A 13854-nucleotide genomic window follows, 5' to 3' on the forward strand; every position below is an offset into this window, starting at 1 on the left:
ACAGTCAATCATTCTACTGTCTTTTTAATGTGCTAAATTAGCTTAACCAGTTGATCAATGTATGTCCCTTCACCCTCCTTGTCTCCCTCACAGATAAACACCACCCGATAATGTGTAAAAAAAATTACCCTAATGAACAAACACGCAGGGCCTACTCAAAGTGCGGCCATTATGCATAATATAAAAGACACGCATCCTGTCAGCTTTCATTTGTCATTTCAACGTGCATATGGACTCCTGGTATAGCCTCATCTAGACCTTGTACGTGTGTGTGTGTGTGTGTGTGTGTTTGAGTGCTTACACGTGTGCATATGCTCCGACAACACTCAACAAGCTATGCACCTCTCCTGGATTCCCAGCTCATTGTCTGTCATCAATTCAAGACCTCTAACCCCAGTGGTAATAACAGAACCACTGTGATACATTCAAGTGCAACTGTGTGTAGGCGGCGAAACGCACAAAGAGGTTATGATGAATAAGTCTTTCCTGACTATTGGCGGCGCTTTGGAGAATATCACTCCAAACACTTGACTATGACAGCTAATTGAAGCTTACCCTTCGGCTGAGTGCAGCAAAGACATAATAATCAAGGATCCTGTCCTAGTTTTCCAATATAGCCCAAACCTGGGATCTGTTCCTTTTGTCATAATCAAAGAGTGATTGTTAAAAAAAAAAATGTATTCAGTGGTGTGTCAGACCAACGTAGCCATACTGAAAGGCAGAAAAAAACCCTGTACGTGTCATGAATCAGAAAGGCTTTTGGAAAATTCTGCTGCAGCTCTACAAAAAAAAAAAATCAATAACCATTGCTCACAGTGTGTAGAGTTAAATTCATCCACTTGGACATTTCTGTAAAGAAATGACTACCTGAAAGGGGCGTCCATTTTAATCCGAAAGGTTAATTCATTGGATTATTTTAAACCACGCCGAAGCAGAGAGGTAACAAGATTATTGTACCGTATTGCTGGCAGGATTATGGGCTGACACGGTATGTAAACAAAAGAAGTGGTGGTCAGAGAGTCGGCATTGTTTAATAGTCACAAGAATCTCATGGAAATATAGTCCACATTCACATACAGTAAGCTTCTAATGTATTCAGGTTATAGGATTAGTTTGTCATTAACATGGCATGAAACCTCCTGAAAGGATTACATTTTTTTTTTACTCTTTAATGTAATAGTTCCTCATCCGAGTAATTCTCATCCTTAATACTCTCTTTAATACAGCCGTTTTATATTTCGTACAATCCTAACAGACATATTTAAAACAATAAAAGCAAGGTTTCTTTTTGATCGGGAAGTGTTTTCCCATATTTTCCAAAAGTGATCTTGTCTTGTACTGGGCAATGTCTTTGTGATAGAAAGAAACATTCTTGAGAGCACACGTATGAGATATAGTCTTCTAATAATTGACTCTAACATTAATTATTGCTGCAATTATGCTGTGGGGGGAAGGTAGCAACGAAAACAACAGACGGAGACTTCAAATACTTTGGTTCTTTTCTTTTTTGTTTATGAATGTTGAAGCGAGATGACTGAATCCAACTTCCCCATGTGCTATAACAAGCTGCCCTGTTCAATGAGAGTTGTAGACAAGATACAGTTGTTAGCCAACATGCTAAAGGAATGTGCTTGGATTACAGCCGATGCCTTTGTGATTTATAGTCTGTAGTTGGGAGCCCTTTATCGTAAATCATGTTTCCGAACTGCAATTCATTTTTATATTATTTCTGTCTGGATTCCAACCACCCCTCCCCCCACCCCCCACCTATAGAGGCCCGGATCTTATCATTATCATCTTTCATACTCTGGAAATGAGAAACCTACTGCGGTCTGGGCCCCTGCGTTTCTCTGGAATCTTCTGGAAGTTGGCCAAACAGACTTGACCTACATGTTTTAAAGATAATTATATATTAAGTGCACACATCCACACATTCATTCCCTTGGATGAAACTAAAGCATCGCGTGGTTTTGTTTCTGCAGATTTCTTTTAACTTGAACACCCTCTAAACCAGATGGGGGGAAAAAAAAAGTTCTAGCAATAAAAGTGTACTGGTGCAGAACAGAGACATTTCCCTCAGCCAGGTAAATGGTAGTGCTGAAAGGACACTAAGAAGAGGTTGTCTTTCTACAGCTTTGACAGGCTGTGTGTGCAGCCCTGAATTTGACTGTTGAGTAAAAAGACACGGGTAAGAAGAAGAGGGGGGTGGGTGACAAGAGGCAGACAGTGAAGCTAGCACGCCCCCCCCTCCCCAAAAAAAAAAAAAATCTTGAGTTTAGCTCAGTGTCAAAACATGTTGCCTTCCTGTATGTATGACTGTGTTTGTGTGTATGAGGCTCCATAGCCCACCACAGGAGGGAGCACACAGTGTCATCTTCTCTGGTCAGTAGAGTCTAATTCGCCCCAGGTAGCAGCCAAACCTCAAAGGCGATTTCACTTCAGCTGAAGCCTCTCATCTACACCGTCGCGCCGACAGTGATAGTAAAAGTGTTGTGTGCGTACGTGCTGGGGAAGGTGGAGGTTGCTATCAGCAAGACTCATTATCCAATGGCAAAGTGGACTTTAGGGGGGGTTTGCTGCCTGGATTCGACTTTCACCTGTCTCTCAATTCACCGTAAGGCGAAAAGCTTATTGAGTTTAGTCCGGTTGTTTTAGGAAATATATGCCATTTCTCTGATTGTGGCTTAAATTCCCCTGCCTCTCTTTGTTTTCCTCCTTCAGTTACTGCCTCCTTACACTTTCTTTTCTGAGTTTTTTTTTTTTTCTTTCTTCTTCTTCTTCTCCTCCTAAGAGTGACTGTGCTCAACACCACCTCTTCACATTCTCTGCATGCTCGACAGGCAGCTTAATGGAGGGAATCAAAGTACTCAAATGTGATTAGAGTCAGTATGCACATTGCATTCCAATCAGGGTTCCTTTGATTTGATGTGGCTTATATGTGTCCCTTCGAATTCAACCAAACGAATGTTTGTTTGTTTTTTTTCTTCATATCTCTTCAAAATGTGCACATGTAACACACATTTTTATAGACTCTTACTCAATATTTCTTGCTTGAAATATAATTTTTGTCAAACTTTATTAGAATGTATTTACAGACTTTCTTTTGTTTATTCCCCTAAAAAAAAATAATCTTGTCTGTATCTTTTTTTTCTTCAGGCCTTTTGCTAAATGAGGTTCCACTATTTTTTACTTCTGACAAAACGTATTGTTTTTGCCTGGAGTGTTGCATGAGTTACTGCACACCTAGTGTGAGATGTAGTGAGAAACAACTGTAAAATGGATGTTCTTATACACCGTGGCTGCCCATACAGTTTCGGAGTTGCTCCAGTGAAATTTAATCAGCCATGCCACAAAAATCTCCCGTTCAAAAAATGATTGCCAGACAAGAGGATGTTGCTGTAATTATTGTCTTGTTCGCTGCAGACTGAGTGCCTTAAATAAGCCATAGTCAACGGGAAAGCAAATACGCTTGTTGCACAAAGCACTTAGCAGTAATTTACACAACAGGGCACTTTGATGTATAAGCATTTCAGTGTTCAACTTGTTGGAGAGAAGAACATAGAAATGTAGCGTACAGGAGGCAGGGTTAAGATTTAGAAGTGCATCAAAGAATCTTGTCTAACCCGGGGTCAAGCTTTTGAAAAATGGCTTGTGTATTTTTTAACGTCTCGCTTAGCAGGGGTGCCCCATTAATGAGCTGACCTCCAATTGCACAGGTCAAGCTACCATTTGCTTATTATTTTTATTTACGCTGGTGCATCATGACAGATGGAGTTCTCCCAGTGGGAATAAAACAGCAGAAAAAATGGTAACCAATGAACAAACGTAACCTAAATCTCTTCCCCTGTCTGCCCCTCCCCTCCCCAGCACCGCCTCTATCAGAAGTTACCACGACTTCTCAGCTGCAGAAAACGACCACTACCACCACCACGACAACCACAGTGCGCTGGGGTGTGTTCAATACTACCACCACCGCTGGGCACAAAGAAGGAAGCAGGGGGGCACCCAAGCCACCTCCTGTAATCCCGCAGACTACTTCCCCTCCATCCCTGGAGTCCTTTCCTTTGCCAGAGCGTTTCTGCAAAGCCACTGAAAAAAGAGACATAATGTGGCCTCAGACACAGAGAGGCATGCTGGTGGAGCGACCTTGCCCAAAGGGAACCCGAGGTAAACAGAGCTCTCCCCCCTCACGTGCTCACCGTGTCCAACACTAACTAAAGCATCTCAAGACAGCATTCCTGATTTTGTGTGATCTGTCCGATATTTCTTTTACGCCATAATGTCTAATCTGTAAAGTGCCCCCGCGTTGTGTATTCTGTGACAACTGTTATGGAGTTCATATTTAGCTGTGCCATTCTAAGTGGAAACATGATAAAGCAATGTGTAACCTCAGTGCTGTAGACTGGCGGGCTCAGCTGTCTCCCAGGGAGCCTCCACGGGGACATTTTTCATTCGGTTGTGTGAAACCACTTTCCCATTCTTTCAGACTTTAATTTGTACAGAAGTAACTGTTGCCATTTTCTGGAAAAAACTGTAAATTATACTGAAAATATTTTCAAAAATAGGCCTTTTCTCTTGTTTGTCTTGTGTTTTCCCTGCATTTTTTTGGATCAGTTATATTTATATTTCCAATTTTGTTCCCGTGCATATTTGTTTGCTTAACCTCGATGCAACGTTGTCCGCAGAAGTTGTTGTCTTATGTGTCGCGTAAACAATTTCATTGCAAAAACAAGTTTGAATGAACTTGACACCCATGCTTTTGTTTTTCCTGCAAGGCACGGCGTCTTATTTATGTGTCCTTTCTACTGGGGACTGGCACCCAAAGGGCCCTGATCTCAGCAACTGCACCTCCCACTGGGTCAACCAAGTCGCCCAGAAGGTTTGTCTGAGCTGTAGCTCTCACTGTTTTTCGCCCAAGGTAGAATGCATTTACCAAAATTACTGAGGGGTTCTTTTTATACCTTTGCATGCAAAGCAACTTGAATCGGTGACTTCTGGTTAAAAAAAGAAACTAGAAAAACAAGTCAGGGTCACATTAGCTGGAAAGTAGCAGTAGTAGTATTTGCTGTGTTTTCAGAGGAGTAGAATTATTGCAGATTATCATCTGATTAAACATTTGCAAAAAAAAACCAAATCAATTCAGAAAATAAAAAAAAATCACAGGATTCAACAATTGAATAATGTACACTACAATCTGATTAAAAGCTCCAGTAACAACACCATAGTAATAAAATTCTGCTGAGACACAAAGATTACATATGCATCCATCATCATGTACTAATTGCACCGCCTTTATACAATTGGTAGCTTTGTCATTTGCTGGCACACCCGAGCTCTTTCTGATGCTGTCTCTGCGTCAGGTTTTATTTATTCCTTTTTTGAATAAACGCAGATGAAAAAAAACAAAAAAAAAAAAAACTGCCAGCACAGCAACTTCCCCCGCTTAAAGGAAGAAACACTGGCATTTCAAAGATTCTTTTAAAATGTAATTTCATGCCAAAAACAGACCTTCATATGAGCCTTCCCACGTTCATCCTCTTTTATTGTTGTGAATATTGTGATTTTCTCCTTACTCGTGCAGATCCGTAGCGGTGAAAACGCAGCTAACTTGGCCAATGAGTTAGCGAAGCACACCAAAGGCCCTATATTTGCTGGGGACGTCAGCTCCTCTGTGCGTCTAATGGAGCAACTTGTGGACATCTTGGATGCACAGCTGCAGGAGCTCAGACCCAGCGAGAAGGACTCAGCCGGACGCAGCTTCAACAAGGTAACCATTGAAGTAGTTGTTGTATTTTTAGGAGCAGTACCAAACCAGAACTGGTTAGATATCAGTTTCTAAGCTTAGACGGCACATATATATAAAAAAAAAAATATATATATATATATACATGTACAAATTATGTGTATCGATTTATGTATGTGCTCTCTTTTCTTTCCTAATTTTAAAAAAAGCTTCAAAAACGAGAAAGGACATGCAGGGCATACATGAAGGTATTAAAGCCCACTCCACTCGCTGCTGTCCCATCTAATCCCTTATCACTGTGTTTGCCCCAGCCCAAAAACCAGCAGCATGCACCCTCTGCACTGTCACGCACACGCACTTTTCTTCCAGTTTTTATTTATTTTTTGTTTTGTTTCTTACACCTTGTATTTGAAGTCACTGGGAAATTGCGAAGCAGCTTTTTGTCAACATATTGTCTCTGTTTTTTTTTCTTATTCCTGCTCTCTTTGCATTGGCAGTTGTTTTCTTTTTTTTTTTTTCCATTCATTTCGTATTTTCTCCCTTTTGTATTTACATGAGATTGCATGCCTGGATGCTTGCAACACAGCTGAAGTAAACATCCTGTTCTTACATTATTCATCTGATAAAGGGTTTACTGCTTTTTTTTTTTTTTACATGTGCTTTTTGCAGTATGCTGCGCTCGTGAATTCACAATTGCAAATGAGATTTATTAATCCACGCTATGTCTCAGAACCATCATCTGACTTTTCATTGCATGTGGATAAAAAAAAAAAAAAAAAAAAATGTGTCTCTTGTTCCTCAAGGACAAATGGTGTTTTTTTTTTTTTTTTTAAATCATTTGATTCTGAATTGAAAGGCTAATATTTGCACAAATTTCTGGTTTTTAATGTCAGTTTAGGTCAAAACAATATATTTTCTGACAATTACTTCTACTGAGTAGATATGTCACAGTAATACATTTCCAATGTTTCTATCCCTCTATTATTAAAGATATCATGGGGGTCCACCCACGTCCACTGTCTTATTCAATCCACATCCCTCTTTTTGGAAGGCATTTAAGTCGATTTAGCTCATCAGCTAATTAATTGTTTTGCAGACTCAAAAGCAAAGGATCATACCATACATCCAACTACCCACTAACATTTTCCGACCATTATTTGCACGAAAAGATCCATAATTTTAGGAGATTAGCCAGCGGTGTCGTACATCAGCCAGACCCCCCCCCACACACACACACACACACACACACACACACACACACCACCACGGTGTTATCCACCAGCTGTCGCTAGTTTCCATTACATGATTATACACATCAATTTGATTATTCCCCAAATAAATTGGTGAATTTTCTGAATCATGCATCTACTGTTTATCCATCAGACTTCAGATGAGAAATATGTAAGACTAGCAAACACTAATGCCAAGGAAACAATAAAGGATACATTAGATTGATTTAGTTTGCATATGCTCATTCATTTGATTCATTTCCCTGATTTCATTGGAGCCCTAATATTGTCCCACGTAGGTTTGAAATTGAACTTGCACATACAGTATATTTGTGCTTTGCTCGTGCAGATGTAAAGGACTGATTTTGGGACAGAGCTCATCAGCTGTCATATTCTGTCGCTCACCTTTGAGCCACAAGAGCGGGAGCAACGATAATTGGGAAATGATCCATTCGTCACTGACGGATATTTTCTTTAGAAATCGTGAATGAAATTATGTGACATTGTCTGCTCCGTCGAAATTTACGCCACGTTCCAAAAGGCTGAATAAGTCCCCACCTTAAATAATTAAAAGTCTCTCCGCTCCTTCCACTTTGACATTTGCACTTTCTGTCAAAGTGTGTCCTTAAGTGTCTGCCTTGATTTCACTTTTCTTTTTTTTTTTTTAAGACACTGACAAGCATCACCTCTGAGCACCTGTCAAAGGTTCCTCTTTAATAGACGATAGAGCTTTAAAAATTATAATTGTAATCACGTAATTGATAATTAATTACATTGATAGCGTAATTAGGATTGTCATTTTAAAAGTTTGTTGCTGTCATAATCATATTTCAATTGTAATTGAGTATAGATAATTGACTTTGTAATTAGAATTTCCATGAAAATTCTATAAAAATTGTCCATTTTATTTTAGCGCAAAACTGGGGAACCATGTTACAGTTCTATGTACAGTTCTACACATATGTAGTAATGTAATACTAAATATAATAAGCTTTCCTGACATTTTATAAAAAAATTAATCTATGCGTATACTGACACCAAAGTTATTAAAATCTATATTTTCATTGATTAGTAAGCCTAACCAATAGATTGGAACGAAATTAGACGATACATATTTGTTTTACAGGTGATTTAGGACCTGTTATCTTAAGAGATGCTAACACAAGAGGAACGTCTATATTTATTAGGTGATTTATTTCAGGCTCAGTAATTGTGATTAATTGTAATTGAACTTTAGTAGTTGAGAACCTAATTGTAATTGACTTTTTGAGGAAAAAAATGCTGGTCACTGTAATCGTATTTGAACATGGGTAATTGAAAACATAACTGTAACTGAAATTTGAATTTGAATTGACCCCAACCCTGACGGTACTATTAGAATAGTTATTTCACATGTGATCCATTACATTCATATTGTTTTAAATTCATACAGATGAGAGTTTTTCCCTTAGTTCATTCTCGTGCATGTTTTTTATTTCAACCTTCTGAAGTGATTGCTTCTGTTTGTTTGTGTTTTTGCATGTGACTCAGGCTATTGTGGATACAGTAGATAATCTACTGCGACCAGAAGCCTTGAAGTCCTGGCATGACATGAACAGCACTGAACAGACCCACGCAGCCACCATGTTACTAGATACTTTAGAGGAGGGGGCCTTTGTTCTCGCCGACAACCTCATGGAGCCTGCGATTGTTAAAGTTCCTGCAGACAACATAAGTAAGTAAGCCGAGAATGTGGTAAGCAGCTGACGACTACTTAAGACGGATGCGAGCGCAGCAAATTTGATTACTTATATCGTAATGAAGGCATAACTCCTGTGATAAGAGAACAAGGCCGGCTCATAAAAAAGCAACTTTGTTTTCATAATAAGCATTTAAACCTCGAGGGAAGAGGAAAAACAACGCATATTAGGTGAAACGAGTCGCTTACTGACAAAGTGATGAATACCAGACAATTAAATAGACTGGATTCTCTGATTGCTCACGCTTACTTTATAAATGTATGCGTCGAGACCTTGTAAGTCTATACATTAATGTGAACATTAGCCTGCTGTAGAGTCAGAAAAATTACATAGTTTGTCCTCAGCCTCATTCCCTGATATTATTTTTCTTTAGTTGGTGGTGCAATAAAAGAGGCGTGTAGCCAGTTGTTTCTCCCTCAGTATTGTTTTATTCAGCTTAGTTCAGGCTTCAAATGAACAATACCGTCTTATTTTTTATTGCTCACACTACTGAATGTTCATATGTAAGGTTTAGCACATTTATGATTAGAAAGCACAATAATAATCGCAATAACGGATTGTAGTGTGATCTGTGTTATGTTTTGTTGGGATCTTTTCGGTATCTAGTATTAATCATCATATTACGATATTTAAAAACTCATCATTACTTGTCATTATTATTATATTCATTGTAATACCTAACAAACATTGCTCTCTTTGTCTTCCTTATACTCCTGTCTGCTGGGTTCAGTCCTGGATGTGTATGTCCTCAGCACTGATGGTCAGGTCCAAGATTTTAAGTTCCCACAATCCAGCAAGGGTGGGATCTCAATCCACCTGTCAGCCAATACGGTGAAACTTAACAGTCGCAATGGTAAGCTCAAGTGGCATGGCAGAAATAGCCATTGTAGCAAAGTAGTCTGTAGCACCCGTAATAATGAATGCACGCTATTGTGTTGTTGTTTTTGGGTTTTTTTTGTTCTTGAACAACAGTTTTACACATACACGTAATTATTTATCTCTGTGCACAACCAACATATCAAACACAGACAAATAGGACATAACACACTTCTTGTGTTCATACCCATATATATATATATATATATATATACACATATACAGAAATAATAATACAGAAATCAATTTTAAAAAATACAATAAAATAAAATGAAATAAAAAAAAATAATGTAAAAATAAATGACTTTGAATGGAGAGGTTTAAAGTTCTACATCAGTCTATATCGAGCATTATAGAGTAATGTGGGCTCTGCAGAGGACCAACAGCTGCATTGTGCCTGTGTTCTCAAGATAGTTGATGAAGGCACCCCAGCATAATCTTTATGTGTATTAGTTCTAATTATTGAGATATTAGTTAGAACTAGGGGTGTGTATTGCCTGGCATCTGGTGATACGATTCATACGATACAATATATCCCAATATCAAAGTATAAGGTGATTATTGCGATATATATATATATATATATGACTTAGGAAACAACTAATTTGTAAATGTGTACACCTTCATGAATGAGAACATAACATTGGCTTTAACATGCCATGTGCCAAAAACTTAAAATAAAAAAATAACATACAATCTGCCTGTGGCTTTTAAACCAAATTTGACTTTAGTGCAACATGACTTTAGTACAACTTAACTGAGGTACGTATATGCCTAGAACAACAAAGAAATGCAGAAAGTTAGTACTTTTATTGAAAAAAAAACACAAGCTGGTCAATATGACCAGGTTTCAGCGCACTTCTTTGTGCAGTAACATTGTCTCCTGCAATGGAAAAAACTTTTTTTAATAAAAAAAAAAAAATTGACATGAATGCATTTAGAATCTTGTGACTTATTATTGCAATATATCGCCAAATCGCGATATACATATTTGAACTTTTAATCCTTCATTTAATGCAATACTTGGATATTCTAATTTAGTTTTAATGAAGTTATTGATTATTACACATTGTTTTTATTAGTCATAACTGTTTTCCTCTGTCAAAAGAAAGGCTGAAATGTTTTTATGTTGACTCTCCTTCTTGCCCTCTACAGGTGTGGCCAAACTGGTTTTTGTGCTCTACAAAAACTTGAGCCAGTTCCTGAGCACCGAAAACGCCACCATCAAAATGGCCAATGAAGGTTATGGCCGTAACGTTTCTGTGGCTGTCAACTCAGACATCATTGCAGCCTCAATCAACAAGGAGTCCAGCCGCGTGTTCATTAATGAGCCAGTGATTTTTACCCTGGAGCACATTGATGTGAGTCTTCCTGCTAGAATATATTAGCGGGTCATATTGAAAAACACCAGGAGGGAACATCCAGAGTAGACAGAGATCTGCAATTTGAATTCTAAATGTCTGGCTAGGTCAGTCGGCAGTTTATTTAAGTCATTAAACATCAAATTAAAGGAGTCTCCACAACCTAAGTGAATTCTTAATGAAAACTAATTCTTTAATCAACATAGGGATATAAATGATACCCATTTTCTTTTATGGTGAGGGAAATTAACTCCTAGATTAGCCCTACAATCTAGCATGGAATTACTGGAGCACCAATTACCTTTAATCTTTTAAAGTTGTCACTAGAGTTCCCAGAGGGCTGTGACTGTCTCCATCCTTTAGCAGAGAAATTGTTCCGTTCCAAAGACATGCCCTCAAACAATTACGCCTCACTGTTATCAAGGGCCTACATACCCAACAACGCTTCACTTGATTTGGCAAGCATGTGCCAACTGAGATACAACATATGATGAGCTCTAATAAGAGATGTGAAGTGAGGAAAATCTCCATCCATATCAGTGCAGAAAAATACTTTGTATCAGTAGGGGATAAATGGCCTCTGTGTTCTACATGTGCTTCAATTTCAGGAAGTCAATTATTTGGACAATTAACCATATCTCTTGTTATCTGCAGATGGAGCACTACTTCAACTCCAATTGCTCCTTCTGGAATTATTCAGAGAGAAGCATGATGGGCCACTGGTCCACCCAAGGCTGCAAACTCCTGGACTCCAATAAAACACACACAACCTGCTCATGCAGTCATCTCACCAACTTTGCAATTCTCATGGCTCATCGTGAAATCACGGTAAACTTAGTGTTGACGTTTTTTTGCTACTTCTTCAAAAAAGTTAAAGCTCGAGTATTATGCTATTTTTCACTCATCTCCATTTGTCCTAAGAACCCCAACAACATAGTGTTTGGGGTTCATTTTCCCAAACTCGCCTGTTTTCCAGAGTTTTAGCCCTCTGAAAAGTGAGTTTCTGAGCAGTTCTAAAACTACTCATGCATATTCATGAGGAGGTGTGTCTGTCCACGCTGACTCCACACAACGGCTCTTGTTATTTTTTTCAGCAAAAAAACTGCACATTACAGTAAAACACATGGCTATTTAAGCAGCTTTTGTGATTGTGAGTCAGACAAACACTGTTGGCTGGCTCACATCGCGCTACGGTAACCCACAAGGACGGAATGCGAAAAAGTCAGAAAAAACTGTGGTGGGAAAAAAATAAAATAGAATAAATAAATAATAATAATTTTAAAAAAATAAAGATGTACTGTATATATATATATATATATATTCTTTTTTTGCTCGAATTTGCAAAATCAAAAAAAGTCACTTTAATACAGTGGCGCTTTTGGTCACTTCATTGCTCCAGTGATGTGACGACCAGGGAACAGACTGTGTGTGTGTGTGTGTGTGTGTGTGTGTGTGTGTGTGTGTGTGTGTTTGTGTCTGCGAAGCTGCTGACAGGGGAGAGAGAGGGCTGATCACTTCTTCTCCGGCCATATCATTGACAGCACCGCTTTTACGGTTTAAAAGGATGAGTTCACCCAGAATGTAGGCTTATTCAAGAAGTTAACAGCTTTAATTTTTCCCCGGTAAATTGAGGAAGTGTAGTACAGCCCTCTGCTGCAGCTGTCTCACTGTAACGGGAGGGAGGGGCTCCTGCCTCGACACTACAGACAGTGACGGCCGTGGGAGTTGTTGCTTGAAGTCGCTTAAAAAAATCTAATTTTTCAACTTTGAGTGACTAGGTCGTGCAGGACGTAGTTGCCAGAATAATAATAATTTTCCTCAACAAGAACTGTTGATTGATTTGTCACATGACTGCTCCAGGGTTTAAGTTTGTTGCATTTAGTTTCACATCCACTATCTACTAAGTGAATGAATAAAAATGGCCTGTGTAAAGGCTTTTTCAAATGAAAAAAATCTTCTGTGAAATATGTGACCTGTTCACCTGCACAACTCAAAGAATCAGAATCGAGAATCGTTCAGAACATTAATCGAAATTGAGAATCGGAATCGTTAAAATTCAAATGATGCCCGACCCTACTTGCTAGCACAAAATAAACAACAATAAGCTTGTTTGGAGAACAAAAGTTTCAAAGTGATTTTTTTTTTTTTTTTTTTTTTTTTTTTTTACCTTAAGCTTCCTCCGGGTTTACATGGATATTGTGTGTGTCACCTACATAAATCATCACAGAGTGGTGTGGGGTTACTCAGAGAAGCTTTCAGCTTGTTTTTCTACTTCTATGCTGTTTTGTGAATTTGCAGTTTTATGGCAGGTCCATGTTTAGGAAAATGGATGGTGTGAAGGTTATGCTTTCAAAATAAAAGGCAATGAAGGAAAACAGACAAGCAAAATAAATTCCCACACTTCAGATTTTGGCTTAACATGAAACCTTGACATTCTTCTGTGTGGGACGAGCTTTTTATTTGGAGAACCAGACATTCTTATCACGAGTTTAGTTCAGGTTTTGTTTCTTTTTTTTTTCTTCTTTTTTTCACCCACGTTGTGACAGACTCAGACCAATTTTCAGGGATCGCTTCTATCCTTTTTTGCTCCATCTCTAATTGTTTTTTTTTTCTGCTGAACCTACGTATTGTTGTTTATTGTGACCTTTGAAGTATTGGCCAATATTTAAGATCTTTGTTTTTTTGCAGTTTCTATTATAATTTAATACATTTAAATGGTAAACATAATTGGGCAATTAGTGCTTGATCGTCTAGAAAAAATAAATAAAAAATTCGAAACAAAGGACCATACATACATACAGTACATATTGCATTATATACAGTATATTACACCAACAATTGTTTGTATTCTGTTTAATGAACACATACCATTAGTTCATTGTCTAAAAACATTTTGGTGCCATTTT

At 38.3% G+C, this 13854-nt stretch overlaps 1 protein-coding gene across 32 annotated transcripts in view; it reads left to right on the top strand.

The window, feature by feature from the left end:
* adgrl2a (adhesion G protein-coupled receptor L2a) overlaps positions 1-13854 on the top strand; it is a 117722-nt gene that overhangs the window by 81835 nt on the left and 22033 nt on the right. For 24 of the 32 annotated variants that reach the window (XM_028445714.1, XM_028445707.1, XM_028445710.1 and 21 more), the window contains 8 exons: positions 3868-4167; positions 4776-4879; positions 5582-5767; positions 5953-5991; positions 8503-8686; positions 9442-9564; positions 10743-10948; positions 11603-11776. In XM_028445714.1, the coding sequence (XP_028301515.1) occupies positions 3868-4167; positions 4776-4879; positions 5582-5767; positions 5953-5991; positions 8503-8686; positions 9442-9564; positions 10743-10948; positions 11603-11776 (1316 nt within the window). The remainder of the gene's footprint in view (positions 1-3867; positions 4168-4775; positions 4880-5581; positions 5768-5952; positions 5992-8502; positions 8687-9441; positions 9565-10742; positions 10949-11602; positions 11777-13854) is intronic. The other 8 variants (XM_028445697.1, XM_028445720.1, XM_028445723.1 and 5 more) reach the window with 1 other exon arrangement.

The sequence above is a fragment of the Gouania willdenowi genome, chromosome 4 (assembly GCF_900634775.1).
Source record: "Gouania willdenowi chromosome 4, fGouWil2.1, whole genome shotgun sequence".
Classification (NCBI taxonomy): Eukaryota; Metazoa; Chordata; class Actinopteri; order Blenniiformes; family Gobiesocidae; genus Gouania; species Gouania willdenowi.